General features: G+C 41.4%; 1 protein-coding gene across 10 annotated transcripts in view; it reads left to right on the top strand.

Annotated features, from left to right (window-relative positions):
• The window catches only part of map7d3 (MAP7 domain containing 3), a 36,577-nt gene that overhangs the window by 19,001 nt on the left and 3,761 nt on the right, over positions 1 to 13,815 (top strand). For 5 of the 10 annotated variants that reach the window (XM_072664129.1, XM_072664126.1, XM_072664122.1 and 2 more), the window contains 11 exons: positions 1,666 to 1,782; positions 4,090 to 4,229; positions 7,672 to 7,817; positions 7,963 to 8,204; positions 9,712 to 9,847; positions 10,446 to 10,626; positions 10,721 to 10,825; positions 11,306 to 11,359; positions 11,462 to 11,528; positions 11,642 to 11,846; positions 12,763 to 13,037. In XM_072664129.1, the coding sequence (XP_072520230.1) occupies positions 1,666 to 1,782; positions 4,090 to 4,229; positions 7,672 to 7,817; positions 7,963 to 8,204; positions 9,712 to 9,847; positions 10,446 to 10,626; positions 10,721 to 10,825; positions 11,306 to 11,359; positions 11,462 to 11,528; positions 11,642 to 11,846; positions 12,763 to 13,037 (1,668 nt within the window). The remainder of the gene's footprint in view (positions 1 to 1,665; positions 1,783 to 4,089; positions 4,230 to 7,671; positions 7,818 to 7,962; positions 8,205 to 9,711; positions 9,848 to 10,445; positions 10,627 to 10,720; positions 10,826 to 11,305; positions 11,360 to 11,461; positions 11,529 to 11,641; positions 11,847 to 12,762; positions 13,038 to 13,815) is intronic. The other 5 variants (XM_072664128.1, XM_072664125.1, XM_072664123.1 and 2 more) reach the window with 3 other exon arrangements.

Raw genomic sequence — 13,815 nt, 5'->3', positions numbered from 1 at the left:
TTTTCTGTTTTTTTTTTTTTTTTCCCAACCCGGGGTTGTGACTGTAGCTCCAAACAGCTCCAAGAGACATGACTCCCTGATCTCATGACTGCAAGAGCTCTTTGTCTCTACTGTAAGACCAATCTCACACAGCTCTGCCACAGATTTCCATTAAGCTGCAGCGCTGTGCAAAAATTAGAGTTTACTGTTTGTTTAGTTACCAGCCGTTAAGTACAGGTTGTTCTGTTTTTTATGAATTACATATTTGACAAATTCAACAACTAAGTTTATCGATGTGTTCAACCTTTAGGGTGTCTACCTGAACACTGCAAAATTTAGTTTTCCAAAGATCAGTCTTAAAAGTTGGAGAATTTTCTGCTTCTCGCTATCCAAATAATCCTAAACCTGGAATCTGAAATCTGGACTCTGAGATATCATTCTTTTTAATTTGCTACACATCTTTTTAAGACACATTTTTGTTTGTATTTCTTTATTTCTGAAGCAAGACTGAAGTTTTATTTCCTTCTATCCTTCAAAGATGACAACTTTAACCCTTTAAAGCCAAGCATATCTTATTTGATGTTTTTAAGACTTCTGCAAAATAGTTTGATAAAGTTTTTTTTTTAAATGATTCAATAGTAAAATTTATAATAAAAGCATTTAAATAATAACTAATTCATTCATTACATTAATAAAAAGTCCAGAAATATAGCACCAGAAATATACATATAGATTTAGTTTGACATTACTTGAGTAAAAGTTGAAAGGTAAATAAAAGACAATTTGCTGTGAGTAATACTGTCCATATTAATCAAGTATGATACAAATTGTAGTTTAATTTTATGTATGTATGTATTCATTTTTTTGGTAATATTTGATCATTTCATAATTGGACAGAAGTTTAAATAAACATTCCAACTCCGGTAAAGAATTAGAATTTTTTTTGGCAGTTTTATGAAACCTTTTATAGCTCAGGCTTCAAAGGGTTAAGTGCTCTTAATCTGATGGGAGACAAGTTTGTTGGTCTACCAGGTCTTGCACCCTCACTTGCTCATGTCACACAAAAACCCTTGTCTCTCCAAAATGGCAAATTTACAGGTGAAGGCAAAAACTTATATTTTATCCCCTCAGAAATATCTCCAGAAAAATGAAGAACTTGCACTTAATGGCTTTTGTTGGTTTTGCACAGAACTGTGTTCCACACACAACTGCACTTAATTAACTGAGCTGTGTAGTAGAGACCAGACTTGAGTTGAATGCTTAACGCGATAGGATCTGTAGTCTTGGGCATGTAACCTGGCAAAGCTAAGCATTTGACTCCGGCCTGGCTTTCAAAGATCTCTTGCACGACTGCCATTTGGTTTCTGCCATGAGTGCTTGCCTCCATGTGTATCCTTATTGTCCCCTTCATCCCTCTAGCCACCTGAAGCTCACCTTGGCTCCATCAGCACCATCCGGTGCTCTAAGACTTAAGCACAATTACTCTTTTGGTTCTCATGTTGATTCTTCTTTACTGTTTTGTCACTTGGTTGCCCCTATGTCACTCCCCACTGCCCCACCCCACCCCTTTCCTGCACTACCACTCAACTTTTATTTGTCCTTCAACCCTTCTGTCTCTTTTCTTTTTTTTTCTTTTTGTATGCTCTGTTTTTTGGGTGTCGGCATGCTGTGTGTGTGCGTGTGTAGCACGTCGCTCCTTGGCCAGTCCCATGGACTTCAGTCGTCTCCTCACCCCCACCCAGGCCTCTCTAGCTAGGAGCAAGAGCGCGGCGGCCCTCTCAGCCGATGGAACAGACATCCCAGGTAACATAGAGAAAAGGCCCTAGAGACAGAGAGAAGGGGGCCAAGTTGAGCCTGTACTGGACCTTTATGCCTGTGTTCAAATCAGTGGGTGTAAATGGATGGCATATGGTGTTCTGTGGGGCATGCTAAAGCACAGTGGTCAAATGTACTTGGAGAGTGGGATTTCTAGCAGGTTAACACACCTAGAGTAGTGGGCAGGCACTATAGTGCCAGGAGGGCAGTTGGAGGTTATGTGTGCCCTGCTCAGGGATGCTGGTCCTGGGGATCAACCCATAGCCCTTCTAAGCTCCCTAAACAATTATAAATACTTAATTATGTAAGTATTTGTTCGGCAGAGTTTAATGTTTAATGTACACTTTAGCCTCATGGCTGCATTAGGTATCTTATAGTACATTACACACAGTCATTTGGACACTGCCATAATCCACAGTTTTCAAGAAACGTGAACTGACTGGAGTACTTTGCGGAGTCTCCTGCGACAGTCGTGCGCGTGTGTTTTACACAGAGCACACGTTGAGGGATCTACAGTAAGCTGATTAGCTGAGCAGTGCTGTGCGTGTGAGGGACTGTGTGTAGGGAGTGTGAGCTTTGGATAGTGCTGTTGCTGCTGCTGCTGCTGGCTTCTGTAGTTACTCTAATCCCAAAAGAGCAGCTACCTCACTTCCCCCATTGCTCAGGCCTTCTACCCAGTTGCGATAAATGAAGACAAAATCAGTTGCCTTAGGTAACTGTGTTCATTTAGACTGTCCAGTTCTGGATTTTGAGGGTTATTTTTGCAGCTTTACTCATTCTTAGCATTCTCTCAAGCTGCGTCATGAGAAGCTTAATGAGTATTTAGTTCTTGGTGGTCAGTTAGATGGGGAATGCAAAAGCACTGTAATCATAGTAGTCAGGGCCAGCACTTGGTGTGGCCCTTAATGGGCTTTATGTTCATTTAATAAAGTGGATTATTAACAGCTAATACAGTATTAGCTTAGTATTATAAAGATTGACACACATACTCATTCATATTTTTTTGTTAGATCAATAATAAAGACATTTAAAGTCTAGGGATTTTACATTCTTCAGAATGGTTCCCTTTGTCATGCCTTAAAGCAGCTTTTTATACATACATTTGGCAGTTTGGTGATTTCCCACCCATCTACCAAATCTGGTTAATAACGGCTTAGTTCAGTCTGATGTATTCAAGCAGGAAAAAAATCATTTTTGCTCTGAGGTACTCCCGAAGCTAAGCTGGACACCCACTATTATTGTAGAGAAAGTGACTGGGGTTAAAACAGCTGCTTGGGCCTCCCTGATAATTGTAATCATTATTACATAAGTAGGATTTGAGGGCATCATCACAGGCTCCTAAAATAGTTGCGGAGATGACATGAATCAGCAGCAGCTTATGGATCAGTTACAATTCAGTGCTTATCTGTTGTTCATAACAGTCAGAGTTAATTACCACAGGTGAGGATTAGCTGAGGAATCCCTTCCATCACAGTGTTCTCACAAGGAGGAGTGCCCTGCTCTTCTTACCTCAGCTTACCTCAGCTCTCTGTGTCCCTGTGCTGACAGGCATGTGTCTCCTGCTCATGGCCAAATCCAAGCCGCCTGTCCCGTTAGTAGCACCAGCAGATAATCCCTCAGAATTTTTCATTTTCTTCCTGTTTGTGCTGAAACGCGGCTTTGGCCAATATGATGTGGCCCGGGGCCAGAAGTAGCAGCAAAAGGATCTGATGTGGTGGCCCCTCAGAAACCACATGCATAGACAGGCTAATCACTAACATGAGAGACGAGTATGTGATTATCAAATGTCGGTCTAAAATGTTAAGTGTGTGTGTGTGTGTGTGTTCCTATGGTGATGTAATGCTTGGCTGTTTGGTGATCAGTGCTCCAAGTTAGGGATTTGGTGATTTTGCTGTTTGGTGCACTAGGTGTCCAGTGTGTTCTGCCTAAGATGGAATGCAAGTGTGCTTATCCCCTCCCAATACATCTCTCTATCTTTCATTCTCTCTCTCCATCTCTGTCTTGATCTCTCTCTCTCTCTCTCTCGCTCTCGCTCTCTCTTTCTTTTTTCCTCCCAAGCCCATCATTGCTTGCTCTAGAATCAGCAACAAACCTTCATCCACCAGTCAGTAGAAATCTAACACCTGGTGAACTGTTTTGTGCTCTTATCATCCCCATCCTCTATTTTCTCTATTCCTCTGTTTTTGCCTCTCTCCCTCTCTCCTTTTTTGCCTTGCTCACCCCGCTGACCTGCTCATGGCCTCCTCTCCCTGCTCCTCGCCTGCCCCGTGCTCCACTGACCGTGTCCTTTACCAGAGTCTCACCTGTGTCCTCGCTCAGTGTCTGCCAGCCCGTTGCAGCCCAGCCCCCGCGGACCCCTGCGCAGCCGCAGCACCGACCGCCGAAAAGGTCCCCCGACCTCTGCTTCAGCCGATGCCATTTCCAGCATGACTCAGGTGAGTGTGGGCAGCAGTGTGAACTGAACTTGTGGTTGTTTCTAATCCCTGTTCAAACTGGGTTTATTTACTTTCGGGTTCACCAATTTAAATGATGAGATGCTTGATTTATGAGATATATATATATATATATATATATATATATATATATATATATATATATATATATATATATATATAGAGAGAGAGAGAGAGAGAGAGATGTTCTTTTAAAGAACATTATGTTAAACTAGACATTATAAAAAAAAAAATCAAATGTGTATTTTTGGAAAATTCAATCTTAGATTGATATAAGGATCATTTTTACATACTTAATAAGGACAAAGTAAAAATATGTAATATTAATAATATAAGAAATAAATAAATCCGTAAAATCAAGCAAAAAAAAGTGATTGCATGAATAAAGGTGCTGATGCACGCTATTAATTAAAGAGTTATTAAACAATTCATATATTATTTTGCTTTCATAACAGCCATTTAATCAGTGTTGCTACTCTTCTCCTACCTATCCCTTAGTTTTTCTTTGTTAACATAAGTGAATGTATCGCATATGGTCACAGTCACCACAAAAAAAAAAATAATTAATGGAAGTCACTGTAAAAAGATTTTATAACAGGTCTTTTCGGAACATTTAAATTGCTCCATTCTTCGTGAAATGTGGTACAATGTAAAGAACAACTGCTAGGTTCTCAAACAAGAGGTAAAAACTGCTAAAAATAGAAATTTGAAAGAAACTGTGTTTATGCACGCACACATTCCTGCAGAGTTTGTTATCCGTGTCTCTAAAACATGGAGGCGGCAAAACATTTCAACCAATCTATAGTGCTAACGGCAGGGCACTGAGACCAGTGGTGTCAGACTGTGGGTTGAGCCCAGAGTTTGTGCCCGGTGTAGTAGCGTTAGAGATGTGCATTTTGTATATGCGTTTTGTTTTGTTTTTTTATGTGCAAGAAAATATGTCGAGTTAAAATGTCAATTCCGATAACTAGAAAAATTGACTATGGGGCGAATTGATAATCAGTCAACACCTTGTTCCAGTCCCCTTTTTGAAGTAAAAAAAAGTGAAAGAAACATTTTCAGCCAGTTGTTGACATCAGTATCTGGGCTGTAATGTTTCAGTGCATGTCCTCTGTGGTAATTTGAAAGATTGCAACGATTCTTTGTTCATACAAATCATATCATTAAATCTCTCACAGACAACACTATAGAACCTCTCTCAGCAAATCCAGCTTAAACATGAATTCCTAATAGTTGTATGGACCCCAGGCAGTACACCCTAATGTACTGAGTCCAGATGACTTTTATTAATAACGATTGCTTAGATTGAGATGAATGAGGATTGAATGGGATTGGTTTAGCGCGCTGAATACTGAAAAAGCCTTTAGCTCTCTGGAGTTATCTTATAAGCCGGATGAGGTTAAAGGAACATACGGATTAAAGGCAAGAAAGAAATTGCTTCCTCTCTGCCTGGAATGAAATACCTTAAAATAATATACTCCGATAGCAGAGTTATACGCACACATCGGCTTTGATTTGCTTTGCAAAGCAGCGCAGTCATTTAGCACTGATGCTAATCAGGGTGCTGTCCTTTCTGACTGGTCCTATCTGATAGCAGCTGGAGCGTGCTCTGACAGGCACAGGATACACTTGGCGACGGTTTCTCTTTGCTCTATGGTGTATGTTTTAAATACAAAAAAAACATTTACCTAGTGCCTTTGAACAATCCTTGAGCTATAAAAAAAGAAATGGAGTCTGTGTTATATAGCTTAATTTGGTTTTAGCACAATAAAAGGTCAAGCTCCTCCAAGTAAACGTGGAATTGAATTGAGCATTAGAAAGGACATGCTCCAAAATAACCCACTAAGTTGGATGCATTTCATAGTGAGATGTTATTGGGAGGAGAACAAGCTAGCCTGTACAGACAAAGTGGGCCATTGTCCAGATCCTAGTCAGAGAACCATCAATGGACAAAGCAGGAACCGCTAACTGAATGCAAAGCAGGGTAGGCCGCACCCAGGCGCTGCTAGTGTTAAATCTAGAAGTCTCTCTAGTTCTATCCCAGCAGTCCACGGCAAAGATGACTACAACCAAACACCAGAGTTCTGAAATGATCCTCTAGATTCTCTTCCTGAGCAGTTAGATAAGATGATAGCAACAAGGTAAGGAAGCCAAACATTGTGTTTTCAAATGACAAAGCGAGTCCTCTGCTCTCCTGAGATCCTGCTGACCTCATTTATCCAGTCGACTCCGGAGGGTTCTCAGCCCACTCGCTGCTCTCTACAGTGATTGTGCACGGTTACAGTGAGATGGCCTGTGAGAAAGTGGAAGTGGAATTGTGATCAGTGTAGCCCTAAGAAATGGCTGCTTCGCTGATTCAGTCTGACACACAACTAATTGCAGTCTGCCCTACTTCTGTCCTACTGTGATTACTGGTGCTATGTGTGAATTCAGAGGTATCTAGAAAAGCCCACTATGAATCCTGTAGCTCCATAGCTAACAATTGTGATTGGTTATGTTTTGGGTTAGGTACCGTTTCCATTTGAATAAATACCTGTATCCAGCAGTTACTTTCTCTGTCAACACAAAACTGTAATTTCATTGTGAAAAGAAAAGTTCAAATTTTCATAAATTTCAACATTTTACACACCACACAAAATAAAATTGCTCTCTACCACCTCCTCCTCACTCTAAACCATCCACACAACCTTGTCTGTCACCAGGGCACATTGTGCAACTATTTTTAAAAAATATATATATTTTTTTAAATTAACATTCTAAATATTGAATTTGTACATGTACATACTCTGTGTCTGCAGATGTATTTTGAAATGTGTTGTTGTCCGCTCTGAATTTGTCGGCTAGGAAGTGTATTTTTCCACCTCGGATTGGCTGCCAGGTGATGACAAAAAACTTGTGGATAGTAATGGAAGCTGAATCTAATGGACAGGCGATACAGGTCACAGACTCTAGATATAATGTTGATGTGTCCTGAGATTATACAGGCACATTTATGTTTCTGTGATGTGATGTTTGTTTTGATCATGTATCATTCTTGATGTTCTTGACATTTTTGGATAGATGTGAAATTATTTAGATTTAAACACAATGTGCTGTCAGCGAGCCTGATCTGTATTGCTAGATGCCTTTGCCCCATTGGCATTTGAGTAGCTCTACTCTGACCCTGATAGCACGTGATATGTGCTATAAAAATAGATAGATGTGGAACAGCTAACCTTGAAATTGACTGTGTCGAAACAGGTCTGCTGCATTTAAATACTGAACAGATACATTGGGTTGATTTGGTATGACCACCAAACCTAAGCTCCCAGGTTAATTACAGTTGTTTTTATGAATTCACATATATGTTATGATGTGTAATGCTGACGGCTAAAACAGCTTTCCATTTGTTCATGTCTGCGTGTCTGCCTGCATGTGTAAGCAGAAAGCTGAGAAGGACAAGCGCTTCACTTCTCCAGGAGGAAAACGTCCTCCTTCACCCTCCACCATCCCTAACCGCCATCGCTCCCCATCCCCTGGTCCCCCAGCCCTCAGCACCACCAAGAGAGCGCCCTCCCCTGGAGCAGCCAAGTAAGAGCCAAATTACACTATGTCTGTCTCTGCAAACATGGCGTCAGGGTGCACAGACATTTTACACAGGTGTTCTTACTCTCACAACATTGAATATTACTTTAAGTGTACATGCTCTCTCTCACCTTGTGTGTATTTCATTCAGGTCAAGTCCCCGGAATCGTCCCCCTTCCCCCAGCGGGGGAAAGCAACGGCCTCCATCCCCTCAGCCCACCTCTGCTTCCAAACCTCCGCCCATACAAAAGCCTGCACTCACCCCCACTGGCCCTCCAATTCTCCGGAAGAGGGAGTCCAAGCCAAAAGACATGTCTCCCATGACTCCTATGTCACCCCAGTCTCAAGAAGCAAACACTGCCAGCCCTGCCCCCAGCTCCAAGCCCAAAGATGGTGAGTAGTGACAGCAAACATCCAGGACATTGATTCTGCTTTATCAGTACTATATACATATTAAAGTCAACATGAATTAGAAATCATGACACATGTTCCATACTGTGATGCATATTAAAGTAATCAGGGTGCCTGTAATAGGTATGATATAGTATTTAAGGATGAATTGTATCTAATACAGCCAGGGACAAAAATTAAGATAAAAATGGACAGAAGGGCTTTAAGAGTGACCAAATAAAAGTTTAAACTGGCTTACAAGCTATACTTACATTGCAGTTCATGAATGTAGAAACATGCAGTTTATTAATCCTCTTTGAAATTCAATACAAACCGATGACCCAGAAAATTATGATCACCTCCCTAATATGCTGCAGGTCTTCTGCCTGCCATTAAAACAGCTCACTGAAGGAGCACTGGAGTGTCTATTACCCTTGTCACACTTGTTCAGCCATCCACATGATGCAAAAGAACACAGGACTGTTTGAGCCAGGCGTCCATCTCCAATGGCCAGTTTGTGTTTGACATTCTTGTGTCCATTGTAGGCATTTTTGATAGAGGACAGGGGTTAGCATGGGCACTCTGACCGGTCTGCTGCTACGCAGCCCCACGCACATTGTGTGACACATTTTCTTGTCACTATTATTGCAATTTTCTGTGATATCACAGTAGCATATTTGTAAGTTTGGTCTAGATGGGAATGTCATGGGCAACGCACATCGATGAGCCTTGGGGTTCCCAATACCCTGTCGCTAGTTTATGTTTTTCCTCACACAATCAGAACCTTACCATTTCACAGATGACCATTGAAGACCCAGTCATCTGGCCCTAAGGATTTGACTCTTGTCAAAGTGGACTGTTCAGTTACTGTTGAACATGCAGCACATCCCAGGCATTGACGTGTGTTGTTGTTACAAGTTAATAAATGTTATTACTTAATGCGTGATGGTATCATGGTAATCTGTTTAAAATTGATATAATGTTGGTATTTTTAGAATGAGATATATGTACTTTTAATTGTAATAACTAGCTCTGCTTAGTGAAGTGGATTTCTAAATGTTATCCTTTATTTTCAGTCAGTTTAAGAACTAGAGAAACTAGAGGCTATCATCTGGCAAAGTGTCAGTTCACTGTACTCAGCCTGTCCATTAGACAGCCCTTTTGTCATCACAGTTTAGTCTGACCACAGTTGAGGTGGAGAGGCTATGTACCATAAACCAACACAAAGACGTCTTCAGTACAGCCCTGGAGTATTGTACTAGCAAGGTCCAGCACGGCCAGGAGCAGCAAGTTCATTTCCCTTTCCTGTATAGCCAGAGCAGACACTGAACTTACTGCACCCTCTGCTGGAGACTTTCAGATGCATGTTTAAGACGCCTCAGCTCAGGCTGTAATCATACCGTACTTTTTTATGAAATCATACACAGTGGTTTTTAAAGTAGTTTTAAAAAAAAACCTTGGTTTGCTTGTTAAATTAACTAAGGTAAACCGTGTGTCTATGCTCTTTTAGATCCCAACTCAAAAGCCATGGCTGGCACTAACTCTGCTGCCGAGGCTGCTAAAATCTTGGCAGAGAACCGACGTCTGGCCCGTGAACAGAAAGAGAGAGAGGAACAGCTCAGAGTGCAGAGAGAAGAGGAAGAAAGGTGAGTATATTACAGTTGCACAAAGTATGGACGATTCAGTACGTTTCAGTGCTGTCTTTTGGCAAGCAATTCAATACTTTCAAATCTTCATTTAAATAATAAGCTGGACTAGTAAAATAGAAACTATTTTAGTCTATCCTTTAATCTGGATCTGGGAAACTGGCTCTAATTTTAGTTCACCTCGTCACGCTTCAGTTTAGTCCAGGAACAGCCATTGGTGTTCAGTGATGAGTGATTTGATTGTAATACCAGATTTGATCTTAGACTCTGTGTCAAAATTCTGCTATAATGACAACCCTAGAGCCACTTTATGTAAACATCTGGTGTATTAGTGAAATGATGGCTAACACATAGGGTTAAAGGGCTCCCCAAATGACACATTGGTGATGTTTCATACATTTCACAAGAGGCTGATCGGAAGCAACAAACGGTGCAGTGACTCTGCAACTCTGGTTCCCTTAGTGACCTTTCTTTTTTTTTATTTTTGTTAGACGAGTTGCCTGGAGCAACTCAATAGCATATCCCACTGTCAACAGTATAATACTGTAAATGTTTTACAGGATGAGCTGCAGAGTTGAGCAGAAATTCTATCTTGCAGGCTGAAAAAGGAGGAACAGAAGCGGCTTGCCGAGGAGGAGAGAGTGAGGCGTTTGGAGGAGGAGAAGCTTCGGGCAGAGGAGAGGAAGAGGGAAGAAGAGGAACAGGCTATTAAAGCCGAGGAAGAGAGACAGAGGCTGGAGTTGGAGGAGCAGCAGAGACAGGTAGAGCTACAGAAAGAGGTGAGTCAGAATCCATGCTTCATATGTCACTCCAATTGCAGATTTGGATGGTTCGATAGGATGGTTGAGAGCTTGACTTATTGTCCAATTGCAGCGGGAGCAGGCCGAAGCAAAGGCCCAGGAGGAGGCTGAGAAACAGCGGCAAGAGAGGGAGCGCATTATGCAGCAGAACCAGCAGGAGCGCATGGAGAGGAAGAAGGTACTTTCTGAAGCCATATTTTAATACTAATGTGATTCAGCACCCACATAAACACTCCTGTGGAACTGTGTTTGGTCAAGATTTTTGTCACACACCGCAGTGGTGGCTCAACGGTTAGAGCGCCGGGCTATCGATAACAGGGTTGTAGGTTCGATTCCCGGGCTTGGCAAGCTGCCACTGTTGGGCCCTTGAGCAAGGTCCCCGGGCGCTGGAGTTGGCTATCCACCGCTCTGGGTGTGTGTGTACTCATTGCCCCTAGTGCACTAGTGTGTGTGTGTTCACTACCACAGATGGGTTAAATGCGGAGGACACATTTCGCTGTACAGTTTAAAAAACTGTTTTATCTGCATCTGAATTGCAAACGCTAATAGCACAGTTTCTGAACACAGATTTTGATAATCCTGAATAATTTTAAAAGTTTTTAATATTCATGTAAGCATTTATCTTCCAAATTGTTGTTTTCTCTTTCCATGACTTCAGAGGATTGAAGAAATAATGAAGAGAACCAGAAAAACGGACCAAATTGATTTCAAGGTAAGGCTGCTGAGAGTAGTTTCATTTATACATTTGTTAAAACTGCGAGTGTCATGGACTGCTGCAGACTCACTTTGTATGTGTCCTCCTTTCCTCAACCAGAGCAATGATGACAAAAGTAATCCAGATGAGAATGACGAAGAGGTTACTGACCAAATAAACTGTGAAAGTAAGGATCAGTGTCTTTATGCTTAGTATGAACCTTATGATGAAGTGGATGAACCTTATGTATGTATATTCAAGGTTCTCTGCACCTGATTGGCCCTTTCTCTTAAATTGTAGGTGACCAGTCCGGTAAACTGGAAGAAGCTGCAGACGAAGCTGCAGAAGAAGAAGAAGAAGACCAAAAAGATATCCAGGAGGAAGATATGTCGTCACAGGAAGGCCCTGAGGAGAGGGAAGAGCCGCTTGGTAGTGTGAATGGACAGACAGAAGTGGAAAACAAGGAGAACAACGACACCAGTGCAGCAGAGTCTCTAGCAAATGGGTAGAGAAAAAAAAAACTGTTGTATCTCACCACCTAGTTGTCTCCGGTCATGATCTGTACATACAGTGCATATAAAAAGTATTTACCCTTCTTGAAAATGCCCCCTTTTTATTGCTTTTATAAATTGAATAATGGTCAATTTAATAAACAATATATAATTTTTTTATACATTTAAAAAGTGACTGCATGAATATTCACCCCTTTTTAAGTGACTGTGAGAGTGTAAGTCAGAAGATCATAAATTTCCAAGTCACTGAACACCCCCTGGAGTTCAGGTAAATTCATCCTTAAGAAATGGATGGAATATGGCACATGTGTGCATATTCCTTCCAGAGCAAACTGTAATCACAAACTGAGTGACCATGCAAGAAGGAGACTAGTGAGGGAGGCCAACAAGACACTTATGACTATTCTGAAAAGTTAAAAGCTTAAGCAGCTGAGATAGGAGAACGAACCTGCATATGCCAACTGTTGCCCAGGTTCTTTACCAGTCAAAGCTTTTTGGGAGAGTGGCTAAGGCAAAGCCCAGTCCAATAGAGTATTTGTGGCTGGATTTTGCAAAGAGAAATGAAGTAAAATTGACCATGATTCCATTTATAAAGACAAAGGGAGTGGAAACTTATAGGCACTGCAGGGGTGTAATTAATACAAACATCCCTTGATTTTAGTTTAAATCATCGAGTAGATTGTTGGTTGGTGCTTGTTTGCAAACTTTAGGATTCAAATGGTGATAATACATCAGATATCATCTTTAATAGAAAGTCTGTTTTCCACAATGCTTGTTTATCATATTTTTGCATTTGGAAATCACAGTAAGTTGATCTCTAACATAGTTTGCCGTGATGTAAATGGACAGCCTTGTCAGTGGCAGAGTTAACAGCCTTATTAAAACTTTGATTCTCCCTGTCTCCTACAGTAATTCTTGCCCAAAGACACGTCTCGTGGAAGGCTCAGAGTTTGTTAATGAGAACTCCAAGCTAGGGCTGAATGGGAAAACTGGGCCTTGGAGCTTTGAGGAGCTGATTGATCTGGGAGTTCACCCTAAAGGCCGGCCGCTCATGGAGGCCGAGGGCTGTAACCAGGGCCTTATAGACTGTGACGGGGTACCTGAGGGTCCCAGAGTGGCCTTCGAAGATAAATCTGCTCCTGTGAACTCCATCCATCCACCTCAGCCCATTGAAGCCCTTTCAGGTGAGGGATTTGTATTGTGTTTTTCCTTTTCCTACCACAAATGAACTCGATCAGCTAAGATATGTTTTGGTGTTCTGAGTTTGTTTCTTTAGTTTTACAGTGGATCTGCAATGCTAATTAACCAGTGATGTCATTGCTTAACTAAAATCAGTTGTTTCAACCTAAATTTGTCTGTACTTTTGTCCTCTTTTGTAGATAACAGTATTTCATACATGCAGTCTCATACATGCTTAAAATGGGTTCTTCAAGGGTTATTTAGTAAATGATGCGGTTGTACAGTAGCACTCAAAATTATAACTTCCCATAACAAAATCCCAAAACGTCTGTAGAGCAATGAAACAAAACAAGCTTTTCTGGCCTGTGGATCAACCGTATGTCTTGATGGGGGGGGGGGGGGTGAAACTATAATAATACCCTGTCTACAGTGAAGCATGACTCCAAGATGCTCTGGGGCTGTTTTCCTTCCTCTAGCACTGGAAACCTGCAGGGCAAGATTGATTCAACCAATAGTCAGCAAATTCTAAGAAGCTGAAGCTAGGGCATTATTAGACCTTCCAACAGGACAATGATTCCAAGCATACTTCAAAGTGCACCAACGCTTGGTTTTAGAAGAAGTCCTGGAAGATTCTGAAGTAGTCGTCACAATCGCTTGACTTGAACCCCATGGAAAATCTTTGGTGGCATTTAAAGAAAACGGTAGCAGCACACAAACCCAAGAATATTAGTGAACTGGACAGCACTCCCTATGAGGAATGGGCTAAGATTCCTTAGGAACGCT

Source organism: Salminus brasiliensis, chromosome 19 (genome assembly GCF_030463535.1).
Source record: "Salminus brasiliensis chromosome 19, fSalBra1.hap2, whole genome shotgun sequence".
NCBI classification, from domain to species: Eukaryota; Metazoa; Chordata; class Actinopteri; order Characiformes; family Bryconidae; genus Salminus; species Salminus brasiliensis.
Note: the sequence above shows the minus strand (reverse complement) of the source record. Positions and strands in the feature narration are given on the sequence as shown.